The sequence below is a fragment of the Cyrtonyx montezumae genome, unplaced genomic scaffold (assembly GCF_038088225.1).
Source record: "Cyrtonyx montezumae isolate F1298 unplaced genomic scaffold, pur_monq_1.0 scaffold_86, whole genome shotgun sequence".
NCBI lineage: Eukaryota > Metazoa > Chordata > Aves > Galliformes > Odontophoridae > Cyrtonyx > Cyrtonyx montezumae.
Window position 1 is genome coordinate 1 of NW_027072096.1, and position 18,140 is coordinate 18,140.

The following is an 18,140-nucleotide window of genomic DNA, read 5'->3' on the forward strand; positions in this document are numbered from 1 at the left end:
GAGTGGGATCCCAACAGACAGAAGAGTACGCAACGACCATCGGAGAGGAGATCCCAACCCACGTCACAAAGGGGAACCCACAGTGGAGAGGGAAACCAAGGAATGTTGGAGGGGAACCCAACCGATGTTGGGGACCCAACCCGTGTCAGAGGGAAGTGATGCTGGAAAAGGGAACCCAACTTTGCCAGAGGTGGGAACCCAACCGATGTTGGAGGTGGGAACCCAACCAACGTCGGAGAGGAAACCCTACAGCAGAAGAGAAGGGAACGACCATCGGAGAGGAGATCCCGACCCACGTCACAAAGGGGAACCCACAGTGGAGAGGGAAACCAAGGAATGTTGGAGGGGAACCCAACCGATGTTGGGGACCCAACCCGTGTCAGAAAGGGGAGCCCACATTGGAGAGGGAAACCAAGGAATGTTGGAGGGGAACCCAACCGATGTTGGGGACCCAACCCGTGTCAGAGGGAACCAACACTGGAATAGGGAATCCAACCAACGTCGGAGAGGAGAACCCAATGGACATCAGACAGGAACACCCAACCAAGCTCAGAGAAGGGATGCCGCCAAATATTGAACCCAGACTGGAGGAGAGACCCCAACGAAGGCCGGAGAGGGGGACCCACAGGGGAGAGGGACCCCAAAGAATATGGGAGAAGGGAACTCAACCATGTCAGAGTGGGATCCCAACAGACAGAAGAGTACGCAACGACCATCGGAGAGGAGATCCCAACCCACGTCACAAAGGGGAAACCAGATTGGAGAGGGAAACCAAGGAATGTTGGAGGGGAACCCAACCGATGTTGGGGACCCGACCCACGTCAGTGGGAACTGATGCTGGAAAAGGGAACCCAACTTTGTCAGAGATGGGAACCCAACCAACGTCGGAGAGGAAACTACAGCAGAAGAGAAGGGAACACAACGACCATCGGAGAGGAGATCCCAACCCACGTCACAAAGGGGAACCCACATTGGAGAGGGAAACCAAGGAATGTTGGAGGGGAGCCCAACCAATGTTGGGGACCCAACCCGTGTCAGAGGGAAGTGATGCTGGAAAAGGGAACCCAACTTTGTCAGAGATGGGAACCCAACCGATGTTGGAGGTGGGAACCCAACCAACGACGGAGAGGAAACCCTACAGCAGAAGAGAAGGGAGCGACCATCGGAGAGGAGATCCCGACCCACGTCACAAAGGGGAACCCACAGCGGAGAGGGAAACCAAGGAATGTTGGAGGGGAACCCAACCGATGTTGGGGACCCGACCCATGTCAGAAAGGGGAACCCACATTGGAGAGGGAAACCAAGGAATGTTGGAGGGGAACCCAACCGATGTTGGGGACCCAACCCGTGTCAGAGAGGGGAACCCACAGTGGAGAGGGAAACCAAGAAATGTTGGAGGGGAACCCAACCGATGTTGGGGACCCAACCCATGTCAGAAAGGGGAACCCACATTGGAGAGGGAAACCAAGAAATGTTGGAGGGGAACCCAACTGATGTTGGGGACCCAACCCGTGTCAGAGAGGGAACTGATGCTGGAAAAGGGAACCCAACTTTGCCAGAGGTGGGAACCCAACCGATGTTGGAGGTGGGAACCCAACCAACGTCGGAGAGGAAACCCTACAGCAGAAGAGAAGGGAGCGACCATCGGAGAGGAGATCCCGACCCACATCACAAAGGGGAACCCACAGTGGAGAGGGAAACCAAGGAATGTTGGAGGGGAACCCAACCGATGTTGGGGACCCAACCCGTGTCAGAGAGGGGAACCCACAGTGGAGAGGGAAACCAAGGAATGTTGGAGGGGAACCCAACCGACGTTGGGGACCCGACCCGTGTCAGAAAGGGGAACCCACAGTGGAGAGGGAAACCAAGGAATGTTGGAGGGGAACCCAACCGATGTTGGGGACCCAACCCGTGTCAGAAAGGGGAGCCCACATTGGAGAGGGAAACCAAGGAATGTTGGAGGGGAACCCAACCGATGTTGGGGACCCAACCCGTGTCAGAGGGAACCAACACTGGAATAGGGAATCCAACCAACGTCGGAGAGGAGAACCCAATGGACATCAGACAGGAACACCCAACCAAGCTCAGAGAAGGGATGCCGCCAAACACTGAACCCAGACTGGAGGAGAGACCCCAACGAAGGCCGGAGAGGGGGACCCACAGGGGAGAGGGACCCCAACCCACGTCAGAGAGGGGAACCTAACTTGAAGAAGGTCAGAGTTGGGCTCAAGCTGTTGCGTTTCTTTTACAAGTCCCAGAACTGTTGGCAGGTTGGAAGTGGAACCTCTGGACCTCCCCCAGCCCAACCACTGCGGTTCGGCGATGTTTAAGGACCCTTCCGACCCAATCATTCCATCCTTCTGTGATCTTCAAGGACCCTGACGGCTCAGCTCACTCTGGGATACCCTTCCACTTGGGGAACCCGCCCCGCCCCGTTTCTGAAGGCCCATTGAGACACCACCACCTTCCATCCAAATGCCCTCCAAAGCAATGTGAAGTCAGTCAGAATTCCAGCGAACGCAGATTTGGAGACTGAACGGGAGGAGGAGGATCCCGCCCGGAGACGAAGGGCGAGGAGGAGGAGGAGGAGGAGGAGGAAGAGGCAGCGCTGCTTACTCTGCGGTTGCGGTTGTGCTCCGTGGAGCGCAGGTGCCGCTGCAGGAGGTGGTTCTGGGCAGGGATCAGCATGTCACAGGCCAAGCAGTGAGCAGCCTCGATCTTCTTAAAGAAGTGCTCCTGGCCAATGCCTGCGGGAACGGGAACGCGATGGGCAAAAGTTGGGGGGCGGGGGGGGGGGGATGGGGTGGTCTGCCCCCTTTTTATAGGGAGCCTCGCGGGTCCGCTGCTAGAGGAAGCACAGATGAGGCAGACATCCCCTCCCCACAGCCATTTCCTCTACGCAAAAAGGGGCACCGAAGCCACGCGGGACCCCCAGCTCTGCCCCAGACCCCAAATCCACCCCCCGGATCCGCGGGGTGACGCCCCTCACCCTTGAAGGGATCCGGCTTCTGCTTCGCGCCCTCCTTCTCCGTCAGCTCCTGCCGACGCTTCTCGATCTTCCGGTTCCGGTTGATGATGTACTCCTGCGGAGGACAACGGCCACCGCACGGCGCCGTGAGCGCTCAGCGCCGGGCAGCAGCGGCTCCACCGCCGACAGCGGCACCAACGCCGACAGCGGCACCACCGCCGACAGCGGCACCAACACCGACAGCGGCACCACCACCGACAGCGGCACCACCACCGACAGCGGCACCAACGCCGACAGCGGCACCAACGCCGCGACGCGAGGGGAAGCGACCGGGACGACGGGCACCGACCCCGAGCGACGCCCTGAGAGCCAACGGGACACGGGATGCGCCTCACAGAGCCCAAGGGATCCTCACAGACCCCAAAGGGATCCTCACAGACCCCAAAGGGATCCTCAGACCCCAAAGTGATCCTCAAAAGCCCAAAGTGATCCTCAGAGACCCCAAAGTGATCCTCAAACCCCAAAGTGATCCTCACAGACCCCAGACCGACCCACACAGACCCCAAAGGGACCCTTACAAACCCCAAACTGATCCTCACAGACCCCAAACTGATCCTCACAGACCCCAAACTGATCCTCACAGACCCCAAAGTGATCCTCACAGACCCCAAAGTAATCCTTACAGACCCCAAAGTGATCCTCACAGACCCCAAAGTAATCCTTACAGACCCCAAAGTGATCCTCAGACCCCAAACTGATCCTCACAGACCCCAAAGTGATCCTCACAGACTCCAAAGTGACCCACGCAGACCCCAGACCAACCCACGCAGAACCCAGACCGACCCACGCAGACCCCAAACTGATCCTCACAGACCCCAAAGTGATCCTCAGACCCCAAAGTGATCCTTACAGACCCCAAAGTGATCCTCACAGACCCCAGACCGACCCACGCAGACCCCAAAGTGATCCTCAAACCCCAAAGTGACCCACACAGACCCCAAAGTGATCCTCAGACCCCAAAGTGATCCTCAGACCCCAAAGTGACCCACACAGACCCCAAAGTGATCCTCACAGACTCCAAAGTAATCCTTACAGACCCCAAAGTGATCCTCAAACCCCAAAGTGACCCACACAGACCCCAAAGTGATCCTCAGACCCCAAAGTGATCCTCACAGACCCCAGACCGACCCACGCAGACCCCAGACCGCCCCTCACAGACCCCTGACCGCCCCACACAGACCCCAGACCGCCCCACACAGACCCCAGACCGACCCACGCAGACCCCAGACCGACCCACGCAGACCCCTGACTGCCCCACGCAGACCCCAGACCGACCCACGCAGACCCCAGACCGCCCCACGCAGACCCCAGACCGCCCCACACAGACCCCAGACCGACCCACACAGACCCCAGACCGACCCACGCAGACCCCAGACCGCCCCACGCAGACCCCAGACCGCCCCACGCAGACCCCAGACCGCCCCACGCAGACCCCAAAGTGATCCTCACAGACCCCAAAGTGATCCTCACAGACCCCAGACCGCCCCACGCAGACCCCAGACCGCCCCACGCAGACCCCAAAGTGATCCTCACAGACCCCAAAGTGATCCTCACAGACCCCAGACCGCCCCACGCAGACCCCAGACCGCCCCACGCAGACCCCAAAGTGATCCTCACAGACCCCAAAGTGATCCTCACAGACCCCAGACCGCCCCACGCAGACCCCAGACCGCCCCACGCAGACCCCGGAGCGACGCGGGAGGGATGCGGACCTGCAGGAACTCCACGGTCTTGTCGGGGAGCTTGGTGCCGATGTAGCGCAGCGTCTCCTTGTGGAATTTGCTCTGGAGGTGTTTCTGGATCTCCTCTTCCTCAAAGCTGCGGAATTTGCAGACGGAGCAGGCGAACTGGATCCTGAAACGGGGGGGGGAAGGGCAAAGGAGGAGCGAGCGGGGTCAGGAAGCGGCTGAACTTTCGGGGTGACGTCGGAGGGAGCGGGGCTGCCGTTTCCGGTTTTTCCTTCGGGGCCTTTCGGGTTTTCAAAGCCCGCAGTTGGATTTCGTAGCGCCCCCCCTGCGTCAGCCACGGGGGCTTCCTCCGCGGGACAGCGGTGCCACCGCAGAGGGGACACAAAAAACCCCAAACGCGGCGGGAATCGCCCCGCACGGGAACCCAACGTCAGATAGAAAAGCAAAAAGGGAACCAACGTCCCTGCTCTGGGCTTTCGGGACCCCAAAAATCAGCGCTGTTTGGGGGGGGTCGCCCCCAGGCAGCCACGGAGCGGCCGCTGCTCACCGGTCCATGGCACGGTCACGCATCCTGTCCCTCCTCCTCTGCTTCTCCCTCTTCTTCTTCATCTCCTCATCATCATCCTCGTAGCCATCACCGGACGCTGGGGGGAGGGAAAATGAGAAAATGAGGATTTGCTCAGCATCGCACCCGTGGGTGCCGAGGGGGCGGGGGTCTCCACCCGTGGGTGCCGAGGGGGGCGGGGGTCTCCACCCGTGGGTGCCGAGGGGGCGGGGGTCTCCACCCGTGGGTGCCGAGGGGGGCGGGGATCTCCACCCGTGGGTGCCAAGGGGGCGGGGGTCTCCACCCGTGGGTGTCAAGGGGGCGGGGGTCTCCACCCGTGGGTGCCAAGGTGGGAGGGGTCTCCACCCGTGGGTGCCAAGGGGGCGGGGGTCTCCACCCGTGGGTGCCAAGGTGGGAGGGGTCTCCACCCGTGGGTGCCAAGGGGGCGGGGGTCTCCACCCGTGGGTGCCAAGGGGGCGGGGGTCTCCACCTGTGGGTGTCAAGGGGGCGGGGGTCTCCACCCGTGGGTGCCAAGGGGGCGGGGGGTCTCCACCCGTGGGTGTCGAGGTGGGGGGGTCTCCATCCGTGGGTGTCGAGGTGGGGGGGTCTCCACCCGTGGGTGTCGAGGTGGGGGGGTCTCCACCCGTGGGTGTCGAGGTGGGGGGGTCTCCACCCGTGGGTGTCGAGGGGGCGGGGGTCTCCACCCGTGGGTGTCGAGGGGGGCGGGGGTCTCCACCCGTGGGTGCCAAGGTGGGGGGGGTCTCCACCCGTGGGTGCCAAGGGGGCGGGGGTCTCCCCCCCGTGGGTGCTAAGGTGGGGGGGGTCTCCCCCCGTGGGTGCCAAGGGGGCGGGGGTCTCCACCCGTGGGTGCCGAGGGGGCGGGGGTCTCCACCCGTGGGTGCCGAGGTGGGGGGGGTCTCCACCCGTGGGTGCCGAGGGGGCGGGGGTCTCCACCCGTGGGTGCCAAGGGGGCGGGGGTCTCCACCCGTGGGTGTCGAGGGGGCGGGGGTCTCCACCCGTGGGTGTCGAGGGGGCGGGGTCTCCCTCCAGCACTGCCGCAGCTGCCATCCTCCTGCAAAACACAGAGACGACACGAGGGGGATTTCAAACCGCTGCGATCGGAGCGTTTCCCCTTCCCCCCCCACCCCCCAAAAAAGCACTGTGATCCTCACAGACCCCCAAACTGATCCTCACAGACCCCAAAGTGATCCTCACAGACCCCAGACCGACCCACACAGACCCCAAAGTGATCCTTACAGACCCCAAAGTGATCCTCAGAGATCCCAAAGTGATCCTCAAACCCCAAAGTGATCCTCACAGACCCCAAAGGGATCCTCACAGACCCCAGACCGACCCACACAGACCCCAAACTGATCCTCAAAGCCCAAAGTGATCCTCAAACCCCAAAGTGATCCTCACAGACCCCAAAGGGATCCTCAAACCCCAAAGGGATCCTCACAGACCCCAAAGGGATCCTCAGAGACCCCAAAGTGATCCTCAAACCCCAAACTGATCCTCACAGACCCCAAAGTGATCCTCAAACCCCAAAGTGATCCTCACAGACCCCAAAGTGATCCTCAAACCCCAAAGTGATCCTTACAGACCCCAGTGATCCTCAAACCCCAAAGTGATCCTCACAGACCCCAAAGTGATCCTCAAACCCCAAAGTGATCCTTACAGACCCCAAAGTGATCCTCACAGACCCCAGTGATCCTCAAACCCCAAAGTGATCTTCACAGACCCCAAAGTGATCCTCACAAACCCCAAGGGGATCCTCACAGACCCCAAAGGGATCCTCAAACCCCAAAGTGATCCTCAGAGACCCCAAAGTGATCCTCACAGACCCCAAAGTGATCCTCAAACCCCAAAGTGATCCTCACAGAACCCAAACTGATCCTCAGAGACCCCAAAGTGATCCTTACAGACCCCAAACTGATCCTCACAGACCCCAAACTGATCCTCAAACCCCAAAGTCATCTTCACAGACCCCAAACTGATCCTCACAGACCCCAGACCGACCCACACAGACCCCAAACTGATCCTTACAAAACTGGGAACAGCGTGGGGAGCAAAAACCCCTCCCCTGATTGGAATTAAGCCCTAACGAGGCCCCCCCCAATAACGAGGTGACACTTACACCTCGGTCGCCTTCGTCCCCCGACTTCTCCTCCGCGTCGCCCTCATCTGCGGCGGGCGAGAGAACGCAGCTCAGGGCCGCTGAAAATCGGACACCGCGGCCCACGAGGACGCGACCCCCCCCCCCCCACATCCCCCCCCCCCAACGAACCCCCCAAAAAACACGAAACCCCGATCGGGGGGGGCTACCGTTGTCGGAGCCGTCGCTGTCGCTCTTGGCCTGCTTGCTGTCGGGTTCGTCGCCGCTCTGCGACTGCTTCCGCTTCCGGCCCCCATCGGCCTCGGAGCGCAGCACGGAGCGGTGGCGGGGGCCCCTCCTCTTGGGCTACGGAGGGAGGAAGGGGTCAGGGCGTGGACCGAGGGGGGGCCCTATAGCTCAAGGGACCCTATGGGCGCTTATCCAGAGCCCTATAGCTCAAGGGACCCTATGGGCGCTTATCCAGAGCCCTATAGCTCAAGGGACCCTATGGGCGCTTATCCAGAGCCCTATAGCTCAAGGGACCCTATGGGCGCTTATCCAGAGCCCTATAGCTCAAGGGACCCTATAGGCTCTTATCCAGAGCCCTATAGCTCAAGGGACCCTATGGACTCTGATCCAGAGCCCTATAGCCCAGGTGACCCCCGTAGGCCTCTCCCAAGGCTCTGCTGCTGGCCCTATAGCCCAGGTGACCCTATAGGCTTCTATCCAGAGCCCTATAGCCCAGGTGACCCTATAGACTTCTATCCAGAGCCCTATAGCCCAGGTGACCCTATAGGCTTCTATCCAGAGCCCTATAGCCCAGGTGACCCCGTAGGCCTCTCCCAAGGCTCTGCTGCTGGCCCCACAGCCAGGCTGAGCACACCTACGCGACCCCACATCATTTCTGTCTGCCCCACAGCCACACTGACCCCACCGGGAAGGGGAACCCTTTATCCCCGCTGCGCGTTCGGGTCCTTAAAGGTGAGTAAAACTCAGCAGGACCGCGCCAGCCGCCCCCAGGGCCGCTTACCCCCAGCACGCTCCCGTGCCACGTTGCGCTGCCCATCCTCTCCTGGCCGCGCTGCCGCCCCAATCCGTACCCATAGGGCGCGTTCCCGTAGCGCCCCATTCCCATTCCCGACATCTCCACGGCGCCGTAGTCTCCGTAATCTCCGTAATCGCCGTAATTCCCGTAGCCGCCGTAGTCGCCGTAATCCCCGTAGTCGCCGTATTCGGGGCCGGGGGTTTGGGAGAAGAGCGAGGGGAGGCGGTTGGGACCCCCAGCTCGGCCCCCCATGTAGTTGAGCTCGTTCCAGCGCGCCGAGAGCCGCTCGGAGCTGGACGAGGGCACCACGTGCTCGGGGCGGCCGTAAGCGTTGGGCCGGCCCCGGTTCTGCGGGCGGTTGTGGGCCCGGCCCCCGCGCCGCCCCCATAAGTGCCGCTTCGGGTCCGGTCCCGACCGCCGTCCATGTGGGTCCCGAAGGAATCGGAGCGGTCGGGGATGGATTCGTAGTCGTAGGGGGAGCGGAAGGCGTCGCGGTCGGGGACGGAGGAGCGGGAGTCGTAGGAGTCGAAGGAGTCGAACCTGAAGGAGCTGGGAGGAGAGGGGAGGGGTGAGAGGGGCAACGGAGCGACACGGGGCTGTGGGGTTTGGGGGGCCAGAGAGGGACGGGGGGACCGGGGGGGGACACCGAGTTTGGGTGTGGTACAACCAGAGTGATCCGGGGTAGGAAAATGGAAGAGGGTTGTTAGTAGGGTGTGCGTGTGTCTGGTTGTAGGGTGGGTGTGTCTGGGTGTGCCACAATCCCACTGATCCTGGGTAGGAAAATGGAAGAGGGTTGTTAGTAGGGTGTGTGTGTCTGGTGTAGGGTGGGTGTGTCTGGGTGTGTCAGTCAGAGTGATCCTGGGTAGAGAGATGGAAGAGGGTTGTTAGTAGGGTTACCGTGTCTGTTGTAGGGTGAGTGTACCAGGATGTGTCACAATCAGAGTGATCCTGGGTAGGAAAATGGAAGAGGGTTGTTAATAGGGTGTGTGTGTGTCTGGTTGTAGGGTGGGTGTACCAGGACATGGTACAATCCCACTGATCCTGGGTAGAAAGATGGAAGAGGGTTGTTAATAGGGTGTGTGTGTCTGGTGTAGGGTGTGTGTGTCTGGGTGTGTCAGTCAGAGTGATCCTGGGTAGAGAGATGGAAGAGGGTTGTTAGTAGGGTTACTGTGTCTGGTTGTAGGGTGGGTGTACCTGGACGTGGTACAATCAGAGTGATCCTGGGTAGAAAGATGGAAGAGGGTTGTTAGTAGGGTGTGTGTGTGTCTGGTGTAGGGTGTGAGTGCCTGGGTGTGTCAGTCAGAGTGATCCTGGGTAGAGAGATGGTTAGTAGGGTTACTGTGTCTGGTTGTAGGGTGGGTGTACCAGGACGTGGTACAATCAGAGTGATCCTAAGCAGAAAGATGGAAGAGAATTGTTAGTAGGGTTACTGTGTCTGTTGTAGGGTGAGTGTACCTGGGTATGTCAGTCAGAGTGATCCTGGGTAGAGAGATGGAAGAGGGTTGTTAGTAGGGTGTGTGTGTCTGGTTGTAGGGTGGGTGTACCAGGACGTGGTACAATCAGAGTGATCCTAAGCAACAAGGTGGAGCGGGATGGTAAATAGGGGGTGTGTGTGTCCGCCTGTGGGGTCCCCGCACCGCAGTGATCTGGCACAGCAAACCCGAGCAGCAGAGCCTCCAGGAGGAAGAGCTGCAGAGGAAGAGGGGTTTGGGGAAACTCGGTGCACGGGAAAAAGGGCTCCAGCAGCAACAGGACAGCTCCGAAACCCACCGGCAAAAAACCTCAAAACTCACAAGCAAGAAAGAGCCCCCCCCCCCAAAAAAAAACCCCAACCAACAAAACCAAACTCTGATCTCATGGTTACATCGCTCTGCCACCCAGGCAGCTCCGACCGACCCGTTAACCACGGGACGAACACAACTACGCCGACCCCACCTGAAATTAAACCCCCCCCCCGAGAGCAAAACCTGCCCCTTTCACAGTCAGCGACCCGAGCACAACAGCACACGCACCTCTCCTGCTCCTCCGCGCCCTCCCCGGCCCCGCCGCTGCCCTCCTTGGACAGCATGTCGAGGCGCTGGTTGATCTTGGCGATGATGGAGTCGGAGTTGTCGCTGGGAGCGGGCTCGCTGCTGTAGGAGGCGATGGCCACGTCGCCGAGGGGCAGCTCGGGGGCTTTGGGGGTGTCCCAGGAGCTGGGGGGGGCGGTGGGGCCGTAGCTGTAGGTGGCGGCCGTGCCGGAGGCCGTGCTCGAGGAGCTGTAGTAGTCGTAACCTTCGTAGCCTGGAGGGAGGGGAAGGGGGGTGAAGGCGGTGGCGTGAAGAGGGTGGGGTCTGGGGGGGGGTTGGGGGTCGGAGTGAGGGGATGAGGGAGTGGTGGGGTTGGATGGGTCCTTAAAGATCACGGAACCATGGAACGGTTGGGTTGGATGGGTCCTTCAAGATCACAGAAACATGGAACGGTTGGGTTGGATGGGTCCTTCAAGATCGCGGAACGGTTGGGTTGGATGGGTCCTTCAAGATCACGGAACCATGGAATGGTTGGGTTGGATGGGTCCTTCAAGATCACGGAACGGTTGGGTTGGATGGGTCCTTCAAGATCACAGAAACATGGAACGGTTGGGTTGGATGGGTCCTTCAAGATCTCAGAACCATGGAACGGTTGGGTTGGATGGGTCCTTCAAGATCACAGAAACATGGAACGGTTGGGTTGGATGGGTCCTTCTAGATCACAGAACCATGGAACGGTTGGGTTGGATGGGTCCTTCAAGATCACAGAAACATGGAACAGTTGGGTTGGATGGGTCCTTCAAGATCTCAGAACCATGGAACGGTTGGGTTGGATGGGTCCTTCAAGATCACAGAAACATGGAACGGTTGGGTTGGATGGGTCCTTCAAGATCGCGGAACCATGGAATGGTTGGGTTGGATGGGTCCTTCAAGATCACGGAACCATGGAATGGTTGGGTTGGATGGGTCCTTAAAGATCACGGAACGGTTGGGTTGGATGGGTCCTTCAAGATCACAGAAACATGGAACGGTTGGGTTGGATGGGTCCTTCAAGATCACGGAACGGTTGGGTTGGATGGGTCCTTCAAGATAATAGAACCATGGAACGGTTGGGTTGGATGGGTCCTTCAAGATCACGGAACCATGGAACGGTTGGGTTGGATGGGTCCTTCAAGATCACGGAACCATGGAACGGTTGGGTTGGATGGGTCCTTCAAGATCATAGAACCATGGAACGGTTGGGTTGGATGGGTCCTTCAAGATCACGGAACCATGGAACGGTTGGGTTGGATGGGTCCTTCAAGATCACGGAACCATGGAACGGTTGGGTTGGATGGGTCCTTCAAGATCACGGAACCATGGAACGGTTGGGTTGGATGGGTCCTTCAAGATCGCGGAACCGTGGAACGGTTGGGTTGGATGGGTCCTTCAAGATCACGGAACCGTGGAACGGTTGGGTTGGATGGGTCCTTCAAGATCACGGAACCACAGAACGATAGAAATGGGTTGGAAGAGTCCTTAAAGATCACAGAACCATAAAACGATAGAATTCTTTGGGCAGGAAGGGTCCTTAAAGATCAAAGAATCACACAACGATGGAATGAATTGAGTAGGAAGGGTCCTTAAAGATCACAGAACAAGAGTGGTTTGGGCAGGAAGGGTCCTTGAAGATCATAGAACCACAGAACGACAGAAATGGGTTGGAAGGGTCCTTAAAGATCACAGAACAAGAGTGGTTTGGGCAGGAAGGGTCCTTAAAGATCACAGAACCACAGAACGATAGAAATGGGTTGGAAGGGTCCTTAAAGATCACAGAACAAGAATGGTTTGGGCAGGAATGGTCCTCAAAGATCACAGAACCACAGAATGATAGAAATGGGTTGGAAGGGTCCTTAAAGATCACAGAACCACAGAATGATAGAATTGGGTTGGAAGGGTCCTTAAAGATCACAGAACAAGAATGGTTTGGGCAGGAATGGTCCTCAAAGATCACAGAACCACAGAATGATAGAATTGGGTTGGAAGGGTCCTTAAAGATCACAGAACAAGAGTGGTTTGGGCAGGAAGGGTCCTTGAAGATCATAGAACCACAGAACGATAGAAATGGGTTGGAAGGGTCCTTAAAGATCACAGAACAAGAATGGTTTGGGCAGGAATGGTCCTTGAAGGTCACAGAACCACAGAATGATAGAATTGGGTTGGAAGGGTCCTTAAAGATCACAGAACCACAGAATGATAGAATTGGGATGGAAGGGTCCTTAAAGATCACAGAACAAGAGTGGTTTGGGCAGGAAGGGTCCTTGAAGATCATAGAACCACAGAACGATAGAAATGGGTTGGAAGGGTCCTTAAAGATCACAGAACAAGAATGGTTTGGGCAGGAATGGTCCTTAAAAATCACAGAAGCATAGAATGATAAAAATGGGTTGGAAGGGTCCTTGAAGGTCACAGAACCACAGAACAATAGAATGGTTTGGGTAGGAAGGTCCTTATAGATCACAGCACCACAAAATTATGGAATTAGGTTGGAAAGGTCCTTAAAAATCACAAAACCACAGAATGATAGAATTGGGTTGGAAGGGTCCTTAAAGATCACAGAACAAGAGTGGTTTGGGCAGGAAGGGTCCTTGAAGATCATAGAACTACAGAACGATAGAAATGGGTTGGAAGGGTCCTTAAAGATCACAGAACCACAGAATAATAGAATTGGGTTGGAAAGGTCCTTAAAAATCACAAAACCACAGAACGATAGAATTAGGTTGGAAAGGTCCTTGAAGGTCACAGAATGGTTTGGCTCGGAAGGGACCTCTGACCTTGCGCAGCCTTCCCCATGTCCGCCCTGGGGCTCTCGTAGTGGGACTGCCAGCTCTGCCACGACGAGCCCTCGTAATTCTCCTTGGCTGCCATGCCTACAACACAAGCAGCAGCAGTTAGGGGGCGGCGTGGGGGGCTTCGTTGGGATGGGGAGCCCCGCGGGAGCACCCACCTTGCCAGCTCGCCGCGCCCGCCGCATAGGTACCTGCAGGAGAGAAGGAAGGATTCAGCCGTGAGAGACGGCCCCCCGTGCCGTTGTTTTGAAGGTAAGGGGAAGCCACTCACCCTGCGTGCCGGCGCTCCAGGAGCCGTAACCTGAAAGCAGAACGAAGAGGTGAGGGAAACAATCAGGTAATGATGCCCGGCTGAGATCTTTCCACTGGGAACGTGGGAAAGGTCCTTCAAGATTAGAGAACTAAGGAATGAGTTGGGTTGGAAAAGGTCCTTCAAGAGTAGAGAAGTAAGGAATGAGTTGGGTTGGAAAGGTCCTTCAAGAGTAGAGAACTAAGGAATGAGTTGGGTTGGAAAGGTCCTTCAAGATTAGAGAAACGCAGGATGAGTTGGGTAGGAAAGGTCCTTCAAGAGTAGAGAAGTAAGGAATGAGTTGGGTTGGAAAGGTCCTTCAAGATTAGAGAAACGCAGGATGAGTTGGTGGTTGGAAAGGTCCTTCAAGAGTAGAGAACTAAGGAATGAGTTGGGTTGGAAAGGTCCTTCAAGAGTAGAGAACTAAGGAATGAGTTGGGTTGGAAAGGTCCTTCAAGATTAGAGAAACGCAGGATGAGTTGGGTTGGAAAGGTCCTTCAAGAGTAGAGAAGTAAGGAATGAGTTGGGTTGGAAAGGTCCTTCAAGATTAGAGAAACGCAGGATGAGTTGGGTTGGAAAGGTCCTTCAAGAGTAGAGAAGTAAGGAATGAGTTGGGTTGGAAAGGTCCTTCAAGATTAGAGAAACGCAGGATGAGTTGGGTTGGAAAGGTCCTTCAAGAGTAGAGAACTAAGGAATGAGTTGGGTTGGAAAGGTCCTTCAAGATTAGAGAAACGCAGGATGAGTTGGGTTGGAAAGGTCCTTCAAGATTAGAGAAACGCAGGATGAGTTGGGTTGGAAAGGTCCTTCAAGAGTAGAGAACTAAGGAATGAGTTGGGTTGGAAAGGTCCTTCAAGATTAGAGAAACGCAGGATGAGTTGGGTTGGAAAGGTCCTTCAAGAGTAGAGAAGTAAGGAATGAGTTGGGTTGAAAGGTCCTTCAAGAGTAGAGAACTAAGGAATGAGTTGGGTTGGAAAGGTCCTTCAAGATTAGAGAAACGCAGGATGAGTTGGGTTGGAAAGGTCCTTCAAGAGTAGAGAACTAAGGAATGAGTTGGGTTGGAAAGGTCCTTCAAGATTAGAGAACCGCAGGATGAGTTGGGTTGGAAAGGTCCTTCAAGAGTAGAGAACTAAGGAATGAGTTGGGTTGGAAAGGTCCTTCAAGATTAGAGAAACGCAGGATGAGTTGGGTTGGAAAGGTCCTTCAAGAGTAGAGAACTATGGAATGAGTTGGGTTGGAAAGGTCCTTCAAGAGTAGAGAAGTAAGGAATGAGTTGGGTTGGAAAGGTCCTTCAAGATTAGAGAAACGCAGACGAGCTGGGTTGGAAAGGTCCTTCAAGAGTAGAGAACTAAGGAATGAGTTGGGTTGGAAAGGTCCTTCAAGAGTAGAGAACTGCAGAATGAGCTGGGTTGGAAAGGTCCTTCAAGAGTAGAGAACTAAGGAATGAGTTGCATTGGAAAGGTCCTTCAAGAGTAGAGACTAAGGAATGAGTTGGGTTGGAAAGGTCCTTCAAAAGTAGAGAACTAAGGAATGAGTTGGGTTGGAAAGGTCCTTCAAGAGTAGAGAACTAAGGAATGAGTTGGGTTGGAAAGGTCCTTCAAGAGTAGAGAACTGCAGAATGAGCTGGGTTGGAAAGGTCCTTAAAGATTAGAGAACTGCAGAATGAGTTAGGTTGGAAAGGTCCTTCAAGAGTAGAGAACTGCAGAATGAGCTGGGTTGGAAAGGTCCTTAAAGATTAGAGAACTGCAGAATGAGTTAGGTTGGAAAGGTCCTTCAAGAGTAGAGAACTGCAAAATGAGCTGGGTTGGAAAGGTCCTTAAAGATTAGAGAACTGCAGAATGAGTTAGGTTGGAAAGGTCCTTCAAGAGTAGAGAACTAAGGAATGAGTTGCATTGGAAAGGTCCTTCAAGAGTAGAGAAGTAAGGAATGAGTTGGGTTAGAAGGTCCTTCAAGATTAGAGAAACGCAGGATGAGTTGCATTGGAAAAGGTCCTTCAAGAGTAGAGAACTAAGGAATGAGTTCAGTTGGAAAGGTCCTTCAAGATTAGAGAACCGCAGGATAAGTTGCATTGGAAAGGTCCTTCAAGAGTAGAGAACTAAGGAATGAGTTGGGTTGGAAAGGTCCTTCAGAGTAGAGAACTAAGGAATGAGTTGGGTTGGAAAGGTCCTTCAAGATCAAAGAACAGCAGAATAAGCTGGAGTGGAAAGATCCTTCACAAAATGGGTTAGGATGGAAAGGTCCTTCAAGATTAGATAACTAAAAATGAGATGGGTTGGAAAGGTCCTTCAAGATCAAAGAACTGCAGAATGAGCTGGGGGGGAAAGATCCTTCACAAAATAGGTTGGGTTGGAAAGGTCCTTCAAGATTAGAGAACCGCAGAATGAGTCGAGTTGGAAGGGTCCTTGAAGGTAATAAAACCTTTCCCTGCTCACACCACACCCAGCTCCCCTCTCTTGGAGCGTAACGCCGCCGCCCGCCCTCACGCCCACCGCTCTCATACATCTCTACCCACACACATTCCCCTCTGCTCCGTTTACAATGCCCCTTCAGGCACTGAATCCCCCCCCCCACCCCAAATTTCCCGGCCCCCCCCTCAGTGTTTTACCCAAGGGTTGGGGGGGGCGGGGCCGCACCGCCGCCATTTTGAGGCGCCTCCAGCACCGGGCCCCGCTCTGCTCACCCCCCCCCCCCCAGCCCCCACCATAACCCCACAGCGAAGGGACCCCACAAAGGACGGACCCCACAAAGGAGGGGCCCCGGATCGCGGCCCCTCCCCCCTCCCCTTCCTCCATCTTGGCCCCACAGCCACCCCTCCCCCCAACCCCCCCGGAGCCTCCCAACGCAACAACCAATCAGCGGCCGTCCCCCGCGGAGCGACACTCCGCTCAGCCAGTAGGCTGCGGCGTCCCCCGCAGGGAGGCGGGCACAGCGTCTACCGTTGGATTTAACCGTCGGGAACGCCGCGAAGAGGCCCTGCGGGATCGAAACAGTCCCGGGAGGTACCGGGGAGGGCCCGGCCGCCCCCCGCAGTCCCCGGTCCGCACGTACCACCGTATCCCGGCTCCATGTCGGGCTCCGCCTCAGCGCCGATGCTCCGCAACGCCGCTCGAGCAAGCACCGCGCAGGCGCGCTGTGCCCGCCGCCCATTGGCCGCCGTCGCGCCGTTAGGCCCGCCCACGGGTGGCAACGATTGGCTGTAAGCCGAAGCACCGCCCGCCTGCAGCGCTATTGGCTGGACGCCCCGAGAGGCGCGGCAATTCCGCAGCTCCCATTGGGCCTCGCCGCACCGCCTCTTGCCCAACCCCCAATCCCATTGGTGAATTGCCGCGGGCCCCGCCCTCCCTCTGTTAGCCTCCGTGCTGTCAATCATGCCTGTATCCGCCCCTGATTGGTTGCTCGCTTGGCAGCGGATGCCATGGAGCCGCGGCCTGATCCTGCCCTGCGTGACCTCTGACCCCTGACCCCAGCCCTAAGCGTGACCCCGAGGGGCAGAGCTGTCGCCCTCTCCCGGCACTGTGTTCCCATCCCTATGCTGCTCCTTCAGGGGCTGTGATTAACACAGAAAGTGGAATATAGTGAGTTCTGGGGGAAAAAAGCAGCAAAAATCAAAGGGGAAATAAAAAGGGGAAAAAGGGGGGGGAGGGGAGGAAGGAAAGGGGGGGGGAGGGGAGGAGGAGAAAGGGGGAGGGGAGGAAGGAAAGGAGGGGGAGGGGAGGAAGGAAAGGGGGGGGGGGGGAGGAAGGAAAGGGGGGGGGAAGGGAGCAAAGGGGGGGAAGGGAGGGAAGGGGAGGGAAGGGGGGGGAGGGGGAAGGAAGGGGGGGGAGGGGAAGGAGGGGGGGGGAGGGGGGAAGGAAGGGGGGGAGGGGGAGGAAAGGGGGGGGAGGGGAGGAAAGGGGGGGGGGAGGGAGGAGGAAAGGGGGGGGAGGGGAGGAAAGGGGGGGGAGGGGAGGAAAGGGGGGGGGAGGGGAGGAAAGAAAGGGGGGGATGGTGAATGGTGAAGGAAGGAACAGAGAGAGCTGTGAGGAAAAAATTAAGGCAAATGAGGGGAAAGGTGAGGGAGAAAGGAAAATAAATACGAGGGGAAAAAAAAGAATGAGGAAATGAGCAGGAAAAACGGAGAGAGGTGAGGGAAGAGGAGAGAAAGTGAGGAAACAGGAGGGGAGGATGGGGAGAAATGAGGAAAGGAGAAGGAGAAAGTGGGAAACGAAGAGGAAAGAGGAGAAAAGAGAGGAGGGGGCCTCAAAGATTGGAGGAGTTGGGTTGGGAGGGTCCTCAGAGGCGATGGGCCCAGTAAAAAACCCAGAGCTGCAGCGTCAGAAGGTCCTTAAAGGTCAGAGAATCAGAGTCGGTCACGGTGAAGGGTCCTTACAGGTCACAGAAGGGCAATAAATCCAATCCCCCCAACCCCCCCCCGTGGTGGGCGAAGGTGACAGCTTCAGGGATGGGGGGAAGGGGGCACCTCCACCTCCGTGCCCCGAAATGAAGGCAGAGTCGGGGTAGGGCAGGTAGTCCTTTATCTCCACCCATCAGAACATCCACCTCCGACTGAAAGCATTTTTACAAACAACACAGACGTCGACACCACTGAAAAAGTTTCGCTCTGCATTAAAACATGGG

The 18,140-nt window shown here is 57.1% G+C and overlaps 1 protein-coding gene across 1 annotated transcript; it reads right to left on the reverse strand.

Moving 5' to 3' along the window:
* Positions 1 to 2,502: 2,502 nt before the first annotated feature.
* AKAP8 (A-kinase anchoring protein 8) lies at positions 2,503 to 13,459 on the reverse strand (the record flags this gene model as incomplete). The annotated part of the gene is given in 11 exon segments (XM_065753939.1): positions 2,503 to 2,747; positions 2,990 to 3,083; positions 4,741 to 4,882; positions 5,264 to 5,360; positions 7,400 to 7,456; positions 7,589 to 7,721; positions 8,386 to 8,774; positions 8,777 to 8,949; positions 10,413 to 10,683; positions 13,223 to 13,318; positions 13,396 to 13,459. Coding segments are annotated over 11 exon segments (1,761 nt in total), but the record flags the coding sequence as incomplete, so codon positions are not given.
* Between the last annotated feature and the right edge of the window lie 4,681 nt (positions 13,460 to 18,140).